This window comes from Numida meleagris, chromosome 1, assembly GCF_002078875.1.
Source record: "Numida meleagris isolate 19003 breed g44 Domestic line chromosome 1, NumMel1.0, whole genome shotgun sequence".
NCBI lineage: Eukaryota > Metazoa > Chordata > Aves > Galliformes > Numididae > Numida > Numida meleagris.
Window position 1 is genome coordinate 89,959,849 of NC_034409.1, and position 14,048 is coordinate 89,973,896.

The 14,048-nt window shown below is 43.5% G+C and overlaps 1 protein-coding gene across 2 annotated transcripts in view; it reads left to right on the forward strand.

The window, feature by feature from the left end:
• PTGFRN (prostaglandin F2 receptor inhibitor) overlaps positions 1-11,980 on the forward strand; it is a 65,227-nt gene extending 53,247 nt beyond the window's left edge. For both annotated transcript variants that reach the window (XM_021402281.1, XM_021402289.1), the window contains exons 7-9: positions 135-242; positions 6,813-7,118; positions 8,370-11,980. In XM_021402281.1, the coding sequence (XP_021257956.1) occupies positions 135-242; positions 6,813-7,118; positions 8,370-8,536 (581 nt within the window). In that variant the 3' untranslated portion in view covers positions 8,537-11,980. The remainder of the gene's footprint in view (positions 1-134; positions 243-6,812; positions 7,119-8,369) is intronic.

The window sequence follows — 14,048 nt, forward strand, 5'->3', positions numbered from 1 at the left end:
CTTGCATGATTGCTTATCCCTACTTCAAAGCTCAGTCTCAGCAAGCAAATAGAGGAGAATTCAATAATGTACAAGGAAGGTTATGGACTTTGAAGAAAAGCGTATCCTGAATAATTGTGGTTACTCTTTTCTAGGTCCTGTGTTTAACGTCTCGGTGCATTCTGACAACCTGACGATTTACCAAGGTGAACTGGCAGATTTGCTCTGCATCATCACAACAGATGGAATGACACTAGAGCCAGGTATTTTGACAAAAATATTTCCCTTGTAACTCAACTGCTTTGAAATTAAATACTAGCAGCTACAACACTGTGTTATTTGAGTGAAGCTAGAGAACTGAGAGCTGGCGTTGAAAGTCCTGCAGTACTAGATAAATACAGGAGGGAATGTTTGCTTTGTACAACCAAATTTAAAACAAGGTTTGCGTTTCACGTTCTTGGTAGAAGGAAAAAAGTGTTCCTATTGCTAACTCTGCCCCTGTGCTGTCTGTACAACTGACACCAGTGCTAGCAGTCTCAGCCTACAACCACTAGATGAGCATGGGAACTGTTCCTGACTCCTTTAATTAGAAAGGACGTACATTTGCAAAACCTTTTCAGTCATCTGTAAGCAGTCTTAAAATCACCTGATCAGTCAACTCGACACTTCACAGTGAATTTAAGGCTTAATGTAAATCTAAAAATCATAAAAACTGATTACTGCAGCCTCAATACTGAAATGGATGTTAATTCCCATTGCCTCCTTTTTTGCATGGAAGAAGAAGCACACAGTACCGAATCACCGTGAAAAGGACAATGGGCACTTGAAAGGCAAACACTTGTGAAGGGCTGAAAAGTTCAGAGAATTGCTCAAAACTTAGCTGCTTGCCCAACATTGCCTGAGCTGCTTTTCATCAAAATGCTGTGAGAGCAGCTCTGGTTACTGGACTTAAAATTTGAGTTTGGAGTGAGTTTAGTTCTTTTTTTTAAAGTCATGCTATATATGCTAATATATAAAAGATATTTAGAAGAAACCTAGAAAACATGTAAAAATATGTATGTATATATCTAAATGTGAAGATGCCATGATTCTTGGGAAACTTGGAAATCTGTGCACAAGCCACTACAAAAAAAGGTTCTGTGTGGCAAGTATTACTTAGTGTAGTAGTTGATGAGATGAAGTGCCAAATTTAGTAAAGGTCCATCACTTTGAAATTGCAGAATGTCTGTTCTATGTTAAATCTGAGTGTAACAGGGAGGCAATTTGCTAGATTACGGTTCTGTGCTGCCTGTGGAAAAATGATGGAAGTCTGTGGATTGTATTACTGAAATGCTTGGTTGGGAGCAAATGCTGAGTGAACTTGATTGCTGTCAAAAGATTAATAGTGTGGGATATTGGACAGTCTGCAGCAATGCATGTCTGTATGTATACCTCAGCTTCTGCTCAGCAGAATGCCTCATCTCAACTGAGGTGTTCCCAAGCTCTTACAGCTGGCTTCCTTTGCAGAGAGAGCAATAACTGCCAGCAGGGAGCAGCTGCTGCTTCTGCTGGTGTTCTACAGCTAAAATAAGCCTGGGGTTGCCTTGTGAAAGAGACCTCAGCATCTCTGACCCACTTAGAACTTGAAAAGAGGCCACTTACTAACAGTGGGGCTCTCCTATCAGTGCATTTGAGTTTGTGATGCTTTCGTGTGTGTTTGGTAGCTTGAGACAGGGAGAAGCACTGACAAGAGAAAGATAATCAAATGGACTGAAATGAAAAGATGGCATCTTCAAGGAGCTGCTGATCAGCAGAGTTAGGTTTAAACTGGGAAGTTCCATAAGGGAGTGTGAATGTCTGTTGAATCGATAGATGATACCTGTGTTTGGAAATGTTGCCCTTTTCACAGATCATGAGCAGCCAGTGCAGAGTTGTAAATGTCAGCACTGTAATCTGTTTCATAGCTGGTTAGTATTATCTGGAAAAGGAAACTGTCTGCTCTCTGGTTGTTTTTTGGTTGTTGTTGTTAATGTTTGGGGTTTTTTTTGTGCGTGTTTTTGAAACTTATTTGTCTGCAGTAGGGCAGATGAGGCACACGCAATGGATACCTACAGAAAGGAATAAAGAGATGTGGTATTGTGGCTAGTGTTGGGGGATCACGTTGGTCTATGCTCTGAGCCTCCAGATGCTGAATGAGCAAGATCTGGGATCTAGCCAGCCTGGCTCTGCATGTCTATGTGGAGAAGTCCCATCTGGGTGTTTCAGGTGGTCCTGAGAATAACAGAATCATAGAGTCACCAAGGTTGGAGAAGACCTACAAGATCATCCAGTCCAACCGTCCACCTATCACCAATAGTTCTCACTAAATCATGTCCCTCAACACAACTTCTAAGAAGCTGATGCCACTCCAGTCCTTGCTGGTCCTCTGGGTGAGACTGGCAGAAGAGCTGCAGGAAACATCTGGAATCTATGCAGCAGCTGTAGGGCATGCAGATTTCCCTTGTCATTTTGCGTTCTTGGCCTTCAGGGTTGGAGGGGAATACAGCAGTGGGACAACCGAGCAGGTTAGGTAGAGAAGGGCCTTAAGGGCTCATCTGGTAACAACCTGAGTAACTTTTTTTCCACCCATATATCATCTCTGATCTGAATCTGCACTGAGTAGAGGTATCGCAATGTAGTTCACCATTCAAATTGAGAGTTTCCTTTTTAAATAAATGCCAAGATGTTAGACTGAAAATAACAGCGTTGTCTCATCCCAGCAGGGAAATGAGGTGTGTTGTTGGGAAAAGCCAACACCAGATAATGAGACAGGAAGAACAAGAGTTGCTACCATGTCCTAGAAGAAAACAGATGACAGCCATGGCCTTTCAGTTTGGAACTTAAGAAAGGAGAGCAGAGCAATGGTCTGTGCACGCTGCTGTCCTGACTATATTCTGTGGTTCATAATGGCTTTCAAGAGGTCTGCTCTTCTGGTGTTAGATCTGCCTCAGCAGAGTATTTTGGGCAGAGAAGGATTGGGGAATTTCATGAGATCTTTTGTTAAACGCACTTCCTGAACAGTTTGAATGCACTTGGTATGCCAGCTGGCTCTGCTCTTGTACACGAGGCACTCAGCTTCGCAAGTGTACGAGTAGATTAGTATGTATACTTTGTCTAGGAGTATGAAGTGCTGGGTGCCATCTCTTTTCCCCCTTCATGTGTACAATCAGAAAAATAAAGTACTTCCAAGGAGCTGAGGAAAAGCTAAATGGCCAGTGATCTTTGTCAGTCCCCTTCTCAGCTCCATTTGTTTCTAGAAGTGTTACTTACGGGTTGGTTCCTCCTCTAGTAGAGGCGATTCACCATTGTGTGTCTATGAGTATGCACGCCCACCCTGTGGGAAACTTTCAAAAGGGTTGAAAAGACTTTGGCTTGACTGCTACGTGGTTTAATTTCCTCTGCTTCTCTGAGACCCTGCTGAAGTGGAGTATGCATTACTGAGCTCGGTACGTGGCAGCAACCATTCCATCTAAAGAAGTGCTTCTTTGGCTTGGCAGCTGTAGCTGGTGTTTTGAATTGATACAAGGGGAGCATGTGTGTGTCAGGGGGGAATAGTAGTAGTACTTCTGTGCCCTGAAGATATAAAAGCTGCTTCTGATGTTTCTGTTGAATACACATTTTCGCAAACGATCTCTCTAGACTTCCCAGATCACCCCTTCTTGGGCTACGTGCATAGGGATTTTAAAGTGTTACTTACTCTGCCTGAAAGAGATGGGTTTTTTTAATCTGCTCCAGACAGACCCACTGGGCACTCTGGAGAATTTAACAAAACCAGCTTGTTTACCTCTTGTATGGTTTGAAGTAGTTCACTCAGCTCTCTAGGAAGCTCTATTCAACCTCATTTAAATGTAGTAAACAAAAAGGGTCTCAAAATTGTGATTCAGCACTGTAACAAGATGCTGAGAGAGCTCCATTCTAAGTAGTGGAAGTGTATGGTTCCTAAGAGCTGGTCTAGAAATAGGATTCCCTGTTTTAGAGAGCGATTGGCCAGGGAAGCAGCTAAGACCCAGACAGCTTAGTCCTGTGTGTCAAATCGAAATGTGCATGAAAATGTGCTTTACATGTTGATGATCCTCACTAGTTGAGGAGGGGAAGAAGCATAGCATCACTATTACTCTGCTTGCAGGGCCTCTGAAGCACTCGGTTCCCAGACTCTGCCTTCCATTATGGAAGGAGCTGAGTTGCAAGAGCTGCTGCTGACACTGAGGTCCTTGATGGCCTTCTGCAGGATGACATCCCAGTGCTGAGCTCTCTCTAATGCATGGGCACTTACTGCTCTTACTGGTGGAAGAAGCCTTTGTAGCATTTAGGATGTGTGTGATTCCGGTGGTTATGTTTAGATTTTTGTAGCGTGAGGACAAAAACTGAGAGAGTGGCTTGTCACCATATGAGGGGTATGTGGGGTTCTACAGATGCTTTTGGGAAGCCTTGCATGTGGCCTGTTTTACGTCAGTAAAATCACATATTTGTTAGCACTTGAGAGCTGCTTGGAATGTTCATCACTGAGCTGTAGAGAGCGCTTGATTCATGTCCTTGTTTTGCTAAATTTGAAAAATGTGAGATATATAGAAAGGAATCAGATGACTTTGCTGTATGAAGCTAGTTCAAGAAGGATAGTGACGAAGAGTTCTCTGAGCCAAATCCTCCCTCTGACTGTTTGCAGTGAGTCACTAATTGCACACTGTGTATACTGACTAATAAAATATGTTGGCATAATAGTTGTCCCATGTTGTAATTACAGAAGATAGATTCAGCTATTTCAAAACGACAGCAAATGCTTACATTCATCTTTGCATGTTGAGGGAAGAGAACCTCAAATTACTGATTGAAAGAAGTAGTTGCCTGGGCATCTTAAAGCTATTTTTTTTTCCACCTAACTTATTGTTGAAATCCATTTTAGCAAATGCAATGGTATATTCAATGCAGTTGGACTCAGCCTGGAAGGTATCCATGTGTTCCATACCTGGAAACACAGAGCAAATGGCAGTTTTGATAAACTTCCCAAGGAATTGGTCATTCCCTACATGACTGCCTGTGGGCTAGTGTTACTGCCTTATTTGGCATAAACAGGCAGCAGAGGCGGAGGGTAGTTTATAGAAACAGAGCTCTCTCAAGTAGAGGCCCTGCTTCCCATAGATAGTCGGATGAGTATACCAGGCAGAGGTCGAAGCTTGTTGCTTTTAATTGGATGTGTTTGTGCAGTGATTTGTATTAGCTCTGCTTTAAAGAGAGGGAATCAGAATGGTATACCAAGTAACAAAGAGTATGATAGGAAAGTGTGACTGTTGTGCATGCTGCTGGTCCGTATGACCTATGCACATCTCATGTAGGACCAGAAAACCTGACCCTGCTGTAGGGCTGCAAGTGTAGGGTGCACTGTGTTGTCATGCCTAGCAGCTGGCCATGACGGGCAGGATGGTAAACTAGCTGCTGTCCCATAACTGTTTAACAATAACTGTATAACACATAAGTGTCCCTGGTAGTAACAGAATGCTTATATCTGCTTTGTCATGTTTTTGTTTTGTTTTAGCAGATGTGTGTAGAAATAGCGCACCTTACTGGGGCGTTAATGATACCCCAAACAGCAGGTGTTTTTTGTCTGCAGTAAGGAGGAATGAAGCACCTGGCCAGCTGATGCTGTACCTCAAATAGCAGAGCTGAGGATGTACCCGTCGTGCTTTAAAAGATTATTCTAAGGTTCTCTATCTTCTTGGAGCGTCAGCTTGCCTGATAAAGGCTTAAAAACGGTCTTTGCTTATATCTACAAAGAATTTAAGTACAGCTGCAGGTTTGGGGCTTAGACGAAAGATCAATTTTACATTTCAGATTGCTAATACTGTACTTTTCAGAGATCTCAGTGCCAGCAAGTGGAGGTTTGATATATGCTCAAAATCAAAGGGACTGTCTTAGGTGTGAAAAGACATCTGCACAAAACTCAGGGTAAAAATAGTAACCTCTCTTTCCAGCGAGCTCCTGTCAGTTAGTTAATGTGCTGGGAAGGGGAAACTGTTGATGAACCAAGTGAGTGGGCATCTGAAGCCCTTTCCTGTCTGTGCTCTAGATCAGCCTCAAGTTTCAGGCTCTAACAGGTATTGCTGAGTTCACATTAGCAAAACGTAGTGGTGATTTTTTTTAAATAGATGCTCAGCTACAGCAGCCTAATAGGGCTAAGATTGAGATTCCCCAATGTGATCAATAAGATCTTGCACAAATGTAGAAGGAGCTAAATGTACTGATATGGAAGGTGCTGCAAATTGTTTTTGCAGACTGTCTCCTTGGATAATATATCTTGTACAAGGCATGATGTGTGATCATCCATGACAGTAACTGACAACTGTGGAAAAAGTGTATAAAGGCATTGTGGTCAGACTTTGCTCTGGAATGCCTTGTATTTTTGGAGACAATTTTTTTTCCCTGCTTTTTGTAGAATCTCTTTATTTATTTAGGCAGACTAAATGCAGGAGCTTTAGGAATGAGCCCTCTGACTTCATAGTTACATAGATGCTCCATGAAGCTAGTGATGGAAATTGCTCTCTGCTAGGAAATACCTCCTACTGCCACTCCCTTTTCAGTATAGGTTCAGCTTAGTTCTCTCATGACACCGGGACTTCTCATGACACCGGGACTGCCTGCTGAAACCCTAGGTCAGAGGCAAAACAGCAATTTTAGGATGGCAGGCAGGAAAGCAAGACTTGGTTATAGTATAGCGTTGGTTGTAATGCTTGCAGATCAACCTTTCTGCTGAGAAGTGGCGCTGTGAATGCCATATGGAGCACATTGACATTGTCCAAATGCTTTTTTGTCCACAAATGCAGATGATATGTCCTTTGATGTCTCCTGGTTTGCCGTGCGCTCCTTTGCGTTGGACAGAGAGCCTGTCTTGCTGGCCTCTGTGGACAGGAGAGGGATCGTGACGCAGAGCAGGAGAAATGGGAGCAGTGATCTGAGCCTGGAGAGAATCAGCCCACTGGAATTCCGTCTCCGCATTCATGGCTGTGAGGATCATGACTTTGGGAACCACTACTGCGTAGTCACCCCGTGGGTACGCTCTGCCACTGGTGTATGGCAACGGGAACCTGACATCAAAGCCAAACCCATCTTTCTATCTGTGAAAATGGATGGTAAGAGCATTGTTGTGGTTTCTGTTGTGGGATTTTTAGCACCTTGTTTTTTGTGACAAATATTCTCTGTCCCATGTACCTTTAAAAAGCTGATAATCTAATTAGATGTTGCTATCCTTTTTCTGTTGTTTGCAACTTCTAATTCCAGATTCTGTAGACTAGTTAGCTCTGAACAGATTATACTCTGAAGTGTTATTTTTCCTGATGTCTTGGTGATGTTTTTGTAGCTAGGGCATCTTTTAACCAAGACTTAGCATTCTTCCAAGTGTTAACCCTTTTTCTTCCTGCAGGAGGAAGCCTCGGTTTGCAACTCGGGTGTGCTGAAATAGTCATGCTGTGGTTAATATCAAAGCTGGGCATGAAACATCAGAGCTCTGTCTCCTTCCTCCCTCTCCTAACCACAAGACGTGCTACTCGCTGCACTTAATGCCTTATCTGCTCTGCAACCTGAGTTGCAAGTGTTGCTAGATTTCGTGAGAAGCTAGATGTGAGCTAGATGTTGCATTCAGTACATAGCTGAGGAGGAAGATGAATGCAGGAGGGATTTTGAACTGGTTGCTTTCTTCTTAGCATTTCCAAGAAAGGTCACACTGAGAAATTCCGTGAACTTGAATCAGAAGATCTTGTTATTCCCACTGTACTATTATAACTATACTTTCCAAGCTCCTTCTGTTTCTTGACCCTGCTTTTTAACTGTGCAGTAGGTGCCTACAAATTAAGTTTCTTGTTTAGATGCTAACCTTGGAAGTTTATTAGGCAGGGCTGCTGAGTGGCAGTGAGTGTACTGTACCAGTATTTCTAATCAAGCAAAGTGTAAAGGAGCCCACTACTTGCTGTTTGGAAACAGTCTTATAAAGAAGATTACAGGTACAGTCTGCCTCTGATAGAGAACCTTTGGAAGGCATTTGTTTGGAGGAATGGGTGTTGGGATACTTCTTGGAACTACCTTCCCTTTGCTTTCTTGCTCCAAGGTTTCTCTTGCATTTCCAGCCTTCCTCAAGCTCTGAAATGGTGGAGGAAGAAATGAGGTGAAGTGGTAAGGGAGTCTGGTAAGACACCAGTATCCCTAACCTCAAAAAAACCCAGAAATTAAGGAGGAAAAATAGTTCAACTTCCTTCTGAAATAAATAATTTTCCTGTGACAGAAAGATGTGTGATTTTTTTCCCCCTTTTTTTAGGCAAGAAAAATAATGCGGATCTTCAAATTTCTCAGTATTATGTAATAACTTTGTCTTCCTTCATTTTTTTCAGTTCTAAATGCTTTCAAGTATCCCCTATTGATTGGCATCGGTCTGGCAACTGTCATCGGACTCTTATCCTGCCTCATTGGCTACTGCAGCTCCCGTTGGTGCTGCAAGAAGGAAGTGCAGGAAACAAGACGAGAGCGTCGCCGGCTGATGTCGATGGAGATGGACTGAGTATGGGAGCCAGGCACGCTTGCGTTTTGGGAGAGACTCACAGGGCTCTTGGACTGTGCTGAGACACTCATTCACAGGCCCAGACAAGACAGTGCTTTTCCTCTCTGGATTCAGCCTGGACCTCAAGCTTCTCCTTGTTACACGTTATGTCCTGAGAGCTTTCAGGCCATACCTAGTGACTCAAGAGTTCTCCTTTCTCCAGCAGCACTTTCTGCATAGAGATCACGTCCTTCTAATGTACGAACTGTTGAGCCTGCTTTCAGCAGGGCCCTGTGACAAAAATTCACTACGTGGTTTTTTCTTTTATATTTTGTTTTTATCCCTCTTGGTTTTGAAAAGATCTTCCACTATGAAAACATGTTGAGGAGTGTGGTGTGTGGGAAGGGACTGGTGAAACTGTTAGACTTCCTTTGTATTAACCAATCTACTTTTCCCCTCTACCCCCAGTGCAGCATCCTGTCTGATTTTTCTCTCCCCCTTGGTTTCTCACAGACTTCTTAGTGTTGCTTGAAGGCTGGAAAAGGGTATTCCACTGGAGTCTCAAGAGGCTGTTCCAGAAAATAATTGATTTTTGGTTGTCAGCATACCTTCTCTTCCCCAGCTTTCAAAGAATTTACAATTAATCTGAAAACAAAATTTGCCTGGAGGTCTTTGAGATGCTCTTCTTAAGGTTTTATTTTGTTTGTTTTTTCTAATTTTCAGTACTCAGAGCTCTTATCTGTGGTGAACAGGGGCTAACTTAGCAACCCTGAAGAGTCAATCCTCAGACAAGCATTTGTTGGATGACTGCTTGTGGCCACCCTCTCCCCAACCCTTCCACCTTCTTTTCTCCCCACTACAGCTGCTCACGACGTGCCTCAGCCACTGCTCTGCTTGTAGCAGGAGGACAACATGGTGTCAAGAGACAAGGCCCAGCCTTCTGCTGGCCTTGACAGGGAAGTAGGAGAGCTTGCACTGCTGGTGCAGCATGAGTAATGAAAAAAACATGAGATGGATCTTTTTCTGCAGTGGACCAACTGGTCACATTTAGAGGAGACCTGTAAACTGTCACCAAATGGACAGACCAGATTCCAGTGCTACTTCTGCCAGTCACTCAGTGGTAACCCTTGAACCTGTGAGTAGTCTGAGATCTGCAGTAGCTCAGGGTAGGAATATAAGCAAGCCCAAGAGGGCAGCAAAACCCTTCAGGTTCCCACGATCTTGGTCTTGTGCATGGGCCTGCAGAGAGGATTTCCCCAAGAGGCTGAGGCTTATTCCTAGGTGCTATAGTATAATGAGTCCTGCTTTGGTCTTCCACGTTCACTGACTTGGCTCCTGGTGGGGAGCAACTTCTTTTCCAGGCGGTTCTGTCTTTCCAGCATAGCTGGTATTTTAAGCAATAAAAGTCAGAATTAAGATACTGTATATGAGAAGGTAGGACTGTACCACAACCTAACGTCACAACCAGGGTCTGGCTTGCATCAGGAAGGGTGGGAAATGTAGAGATAAGGCCAGGGCTCAATCCTTTACTGATTTTTATAGGATAAAATGAAAGATGTTGGAGGATGGCACCCACAGAAAGTAGTGGTTGTGGTATGCCAATCTAGACACTAGTTATGTACTAGACAATCATCTTCACTAATAGCTCGTCCCAGTATATGTACCTGGGGAGCTGCAGGTCTAACATCTGTGCTATAATGACCTCAGTTCACATTAGTTTGTGAAATCTTTCACTCACCCACTCAACACTGCTGCTATTTCCAAACTATTGCAGTAAGATTGATGGTGTGTTTTTTTCTTGTCTTGTGTGATGACCTTTTTCTGAGGTCAGTGTGAAGGTTTTTTCTAGAAGGCTGTGTTCTGCTTCCAGCATGTGAACATGCATGCAGTCACGTTGTTGGTGGGTTAACTTTGGCTTTATATACATACACACACACAGGTGTCTAATGATTTTGGGGAGCTGAATGTCAGACATCTTTAACGTGAATTTGATTTGCGGAGATGAAGTTTGCAACTAATTATTTGACTGCTTGATATTTCATGTAGAATTCCAAAGCTGAGACACCTGTGAACCTCTAGAGGACTTTGACCAAAACGTTCATGGCAGTTTCTCTTTCTGGCCCAATAGTTTTTTGTTTGTTTTTCCTCTTGAAGAGCTCTGAAAGGGCCTATGTTGCAGACAGATGTAGCTGCCTTTGCTGAGGTATGGGGCAGAAGCAGTCTACCCTCCACTGTGAAAGCCCAGAAATCTTTAGTGATGCTTTCCAAAGAAGGGGAGTTGAAGAAATAATTTACTCATATCCCTTCAACAGCAACGTTTTTGTTCTTTTCATTCCTGGCTACTGTAGTGAAATCTTTCTTTTCCTTGGCCATTGTGGAACACCATATGGACGTCTGGGATGCTGGCTGTCTTTCCCACACTGATCTAAGCAGCTTCTTTCCTGCGTTAACATCTGCGTTCTTCACAGAAGGCCTGTGGAATCGGGGTGTTTTGGCTGTGGGGGTTGGTAGTGATGGTGAAGTTCAAAGCACAGCATCAGTCACTTGCTGTCCTGGCAGGCTGACTCCTTATTTATGTGCTCTTGCTTAAGTTTTAGGGAAAGAGGGTCATGACTGTAATGCAATAATTAGGGAATGAGTGAGCAGGGACCTGACAGTTCTTCCCAAGCACACAACGTAGCACACTTTATCCCTGCCGGAAAAAACTCAGGGTTATTTTGGTCAGGGCTCCCTGCTTCTGTCGTGAAAGGTCTCTATGCCCTTAGCCAATGCTGACCTTCCTTCATGGCCGATAACAAACCATCTTTGTCATTCCAAGTGAAGCAAGTTCCCTGCTAGCTCCTACTGCTGCCAGCCCCTTGGAAGGCAATGCTGCATCCCCTTACACCCTATATTTGCTGTAGTTGGAAGGCTAGAAGCTGAGGGGCTAGGCTTACCCCACAGGTTTCCTTCTACTTGTGCCAATTTTGTACTGTCCCTTTTTTAAAAATAGAGTGAGAATCTTGTCTCCAATGAAAAAGAAAAAAAAAATGACTTCTGGTCACTTTCATGTTTTTTACTATTGTTTCCTGTGTGAGTGATGGTGTGCGTGCACCTGATTGTGTATTAAACCTGCAGAGTATCGGAAGAGTAAGCTGCCTGAGATGCATTGCAAGCATCCATATCCTCTCAGCTGCAACCTGTGGTATTGTCTAAGTATCCTAAGGGCTCGTGTTGATCTTCCTCTGTTCACATTGCCACATCTCCTGGGTAAGCCGGTAAATTCCTCCAGGCACTTGGAATTCGATCCAGGACAAGCTTGAGCATATAGCAGAAGGGCAAGATGTTTGCTTTCTTTTGTTTTGATTTCAAAGTTACAAAATGAAGTGTTTGGCTCAGTTCTGGAATGCAGGTACCCAATAGTTCTAACAAGGCTGTGTAAAATGTTTCTTTTTATGTTTAAAATAAAGAGCCTTTTTGATTAAGTCTGTGCTGTGGGCTTGGCCTGAATGTTTATACTATGGGCAGTTCTGTCCTTGTACCTACACAGATTCTATTGTTAGTGAAAGGGTATCAAATGTGAACCTTACAGTCCTGTTTCCAGCTCTGGTCACCCTGCTTAGTAGGCATCAGCCCTATTTTACAGTAAGTTTAAAATACTTGCTTACATTTGTGTGATGAATTGGGAAACTTAATTGTTTTCTGAATCCATTCTGTTTTTACCCCATCATAAGTCAACATTTTTGCAGAAGGGACGAGGCATTCTAAATATGATGGGTTTGGCCTGGTTTCTCCCATGTGGGTGCTTACTGTGATAACATTAATGCTGCTAATCATCTGTGAGTTCCGGTAAAGCAACCTTTGTGCTGAATGTTGTACCTAGCACAAAGCAAAGCCTTTTCCAAAGGTAACTGTGATAGGATTCACCTTTTAACACCCTGCCCAGCTACCCTGGACTTGAAAAATAGGTATTTCAAGAATGCAAGTTGTGACTTACTTGCGACATGCATTTTGAAAGGATGAGAATCTGAAAGTACCCATTCCTCACCATGAGTTGTAAAAGGTAGTAGAACTCACCTTAGGTATGAGAGTTAGGTGAGATAAGCATATAATAATTGGTCAGGCAAGTAAGAGGAATGAGGTAATAGCAGCTCCCTCTAGTGATGGGACAGGAAAAGAGGGAGGAAGGCACAGCAAATAGTTGTAGTCCTTGGTTCAACCAAGGCGTGGACAATAAGTCCTCAAGCTCCTTGTAACATTCTTCTTTTTGTAAAAATAGTTCCAGGATGGATTTTAGACTTGTTTTTTGTTGCTGCTGTTGTTGTTGTTGTTATTGTTCTTGAGTGTATAGCGTCTCTGTATTTGCACAAGAATAGTCATTGGATTACAGATGGATCCAATTTGCTCAAATTGTGATTTATATCCTTATCCAGGCTCCTAGTCTTCAGCCATGCAGTTTTCCAGCCTTGCAGTTCCTCGGGTCCCATTCTGAGGTCCCTGGTGTGCCATGTACAAAGTGTCCAGTCCCTTGGAAGCTGTGTTTTCTAGCAGCCGTACTAATAGTGAGTGACAAGTCTTCATGAAGCATTTACTTGGAGCAAAATCACTGTTATAAGGTGAGTCTTTCAGCAGTGAAAAGAATAATGAGTCCTTCTACTTTGGTTGTTTCTCCTTCTTCCCCAGGAGCAGCCCTTTCCAGCTCTGCTTTCTGTTACTGTCCACACTCTTTTCTTCTCTCCCCAGCCCCCACAGGCCCTTCTCCTCACTCTGAAATGTGTTCTGATGTTTCAGGGAGAGCTCCTTCAGAAGCTGAGCTCTGAGTTCCCAGCCCAGCAGAAATGTATGTTTTCTTTAGAAATACAATGTTTAAGGTCCTTTTGAAGCTGATGGCTTTGTCTGCAGCCTTCCAGGGGCGTGCTCAGGTGTCCTTACCTGGTACCATTATCTTTTTCGCCTGTCTTCACAGTTCCCTGCGTTCATCCAACTATGTCTTTTGTTAATCACTATCCATTAATTTCTCCGTCCTTGACCTGATTGCATACAGCATTAACAAGATGGCTCACAGGACCTGTGCATGGGGCATTGCTGTCTTTAAACCTGCCATGCCCTTCCCCATGCCAACTGAGTGCCACCACTTCCCATTTGATGAGACCCATATTAAGAGATGTTCTCCAAGGCTGTGGCAGTACTGTGGGAGCTACTGCATGGTCCTCAGATGGAGGATGTCTGGGACCTACACCATATTCTTCTTTTCTTTTGAAATCTTTGTGCAACAGTGAGAGCAACATTGAGTGAACGGTGTGTTCATAGTCCAGAATGCTCTACCCAAACTTATGCCCCTCACTGCAAGAAAGAGATTAAGGCCCTGGAGCATGTCCGGAGAAGGGCAACGAAGCTGGGAAGGATCTGGAACACGTGTCTTATGAGGAGCGGCTGAGAGAATTGGGGTTGTTCAGTCTGGAGAAGAGGAGGCTCAGGGGAGACCTTATCACTCTCTACAACTGCCTGAAAGGAGGCTGTGGCGAGGTGGGGGTCAGCCTCTTCTTCCAGGTAA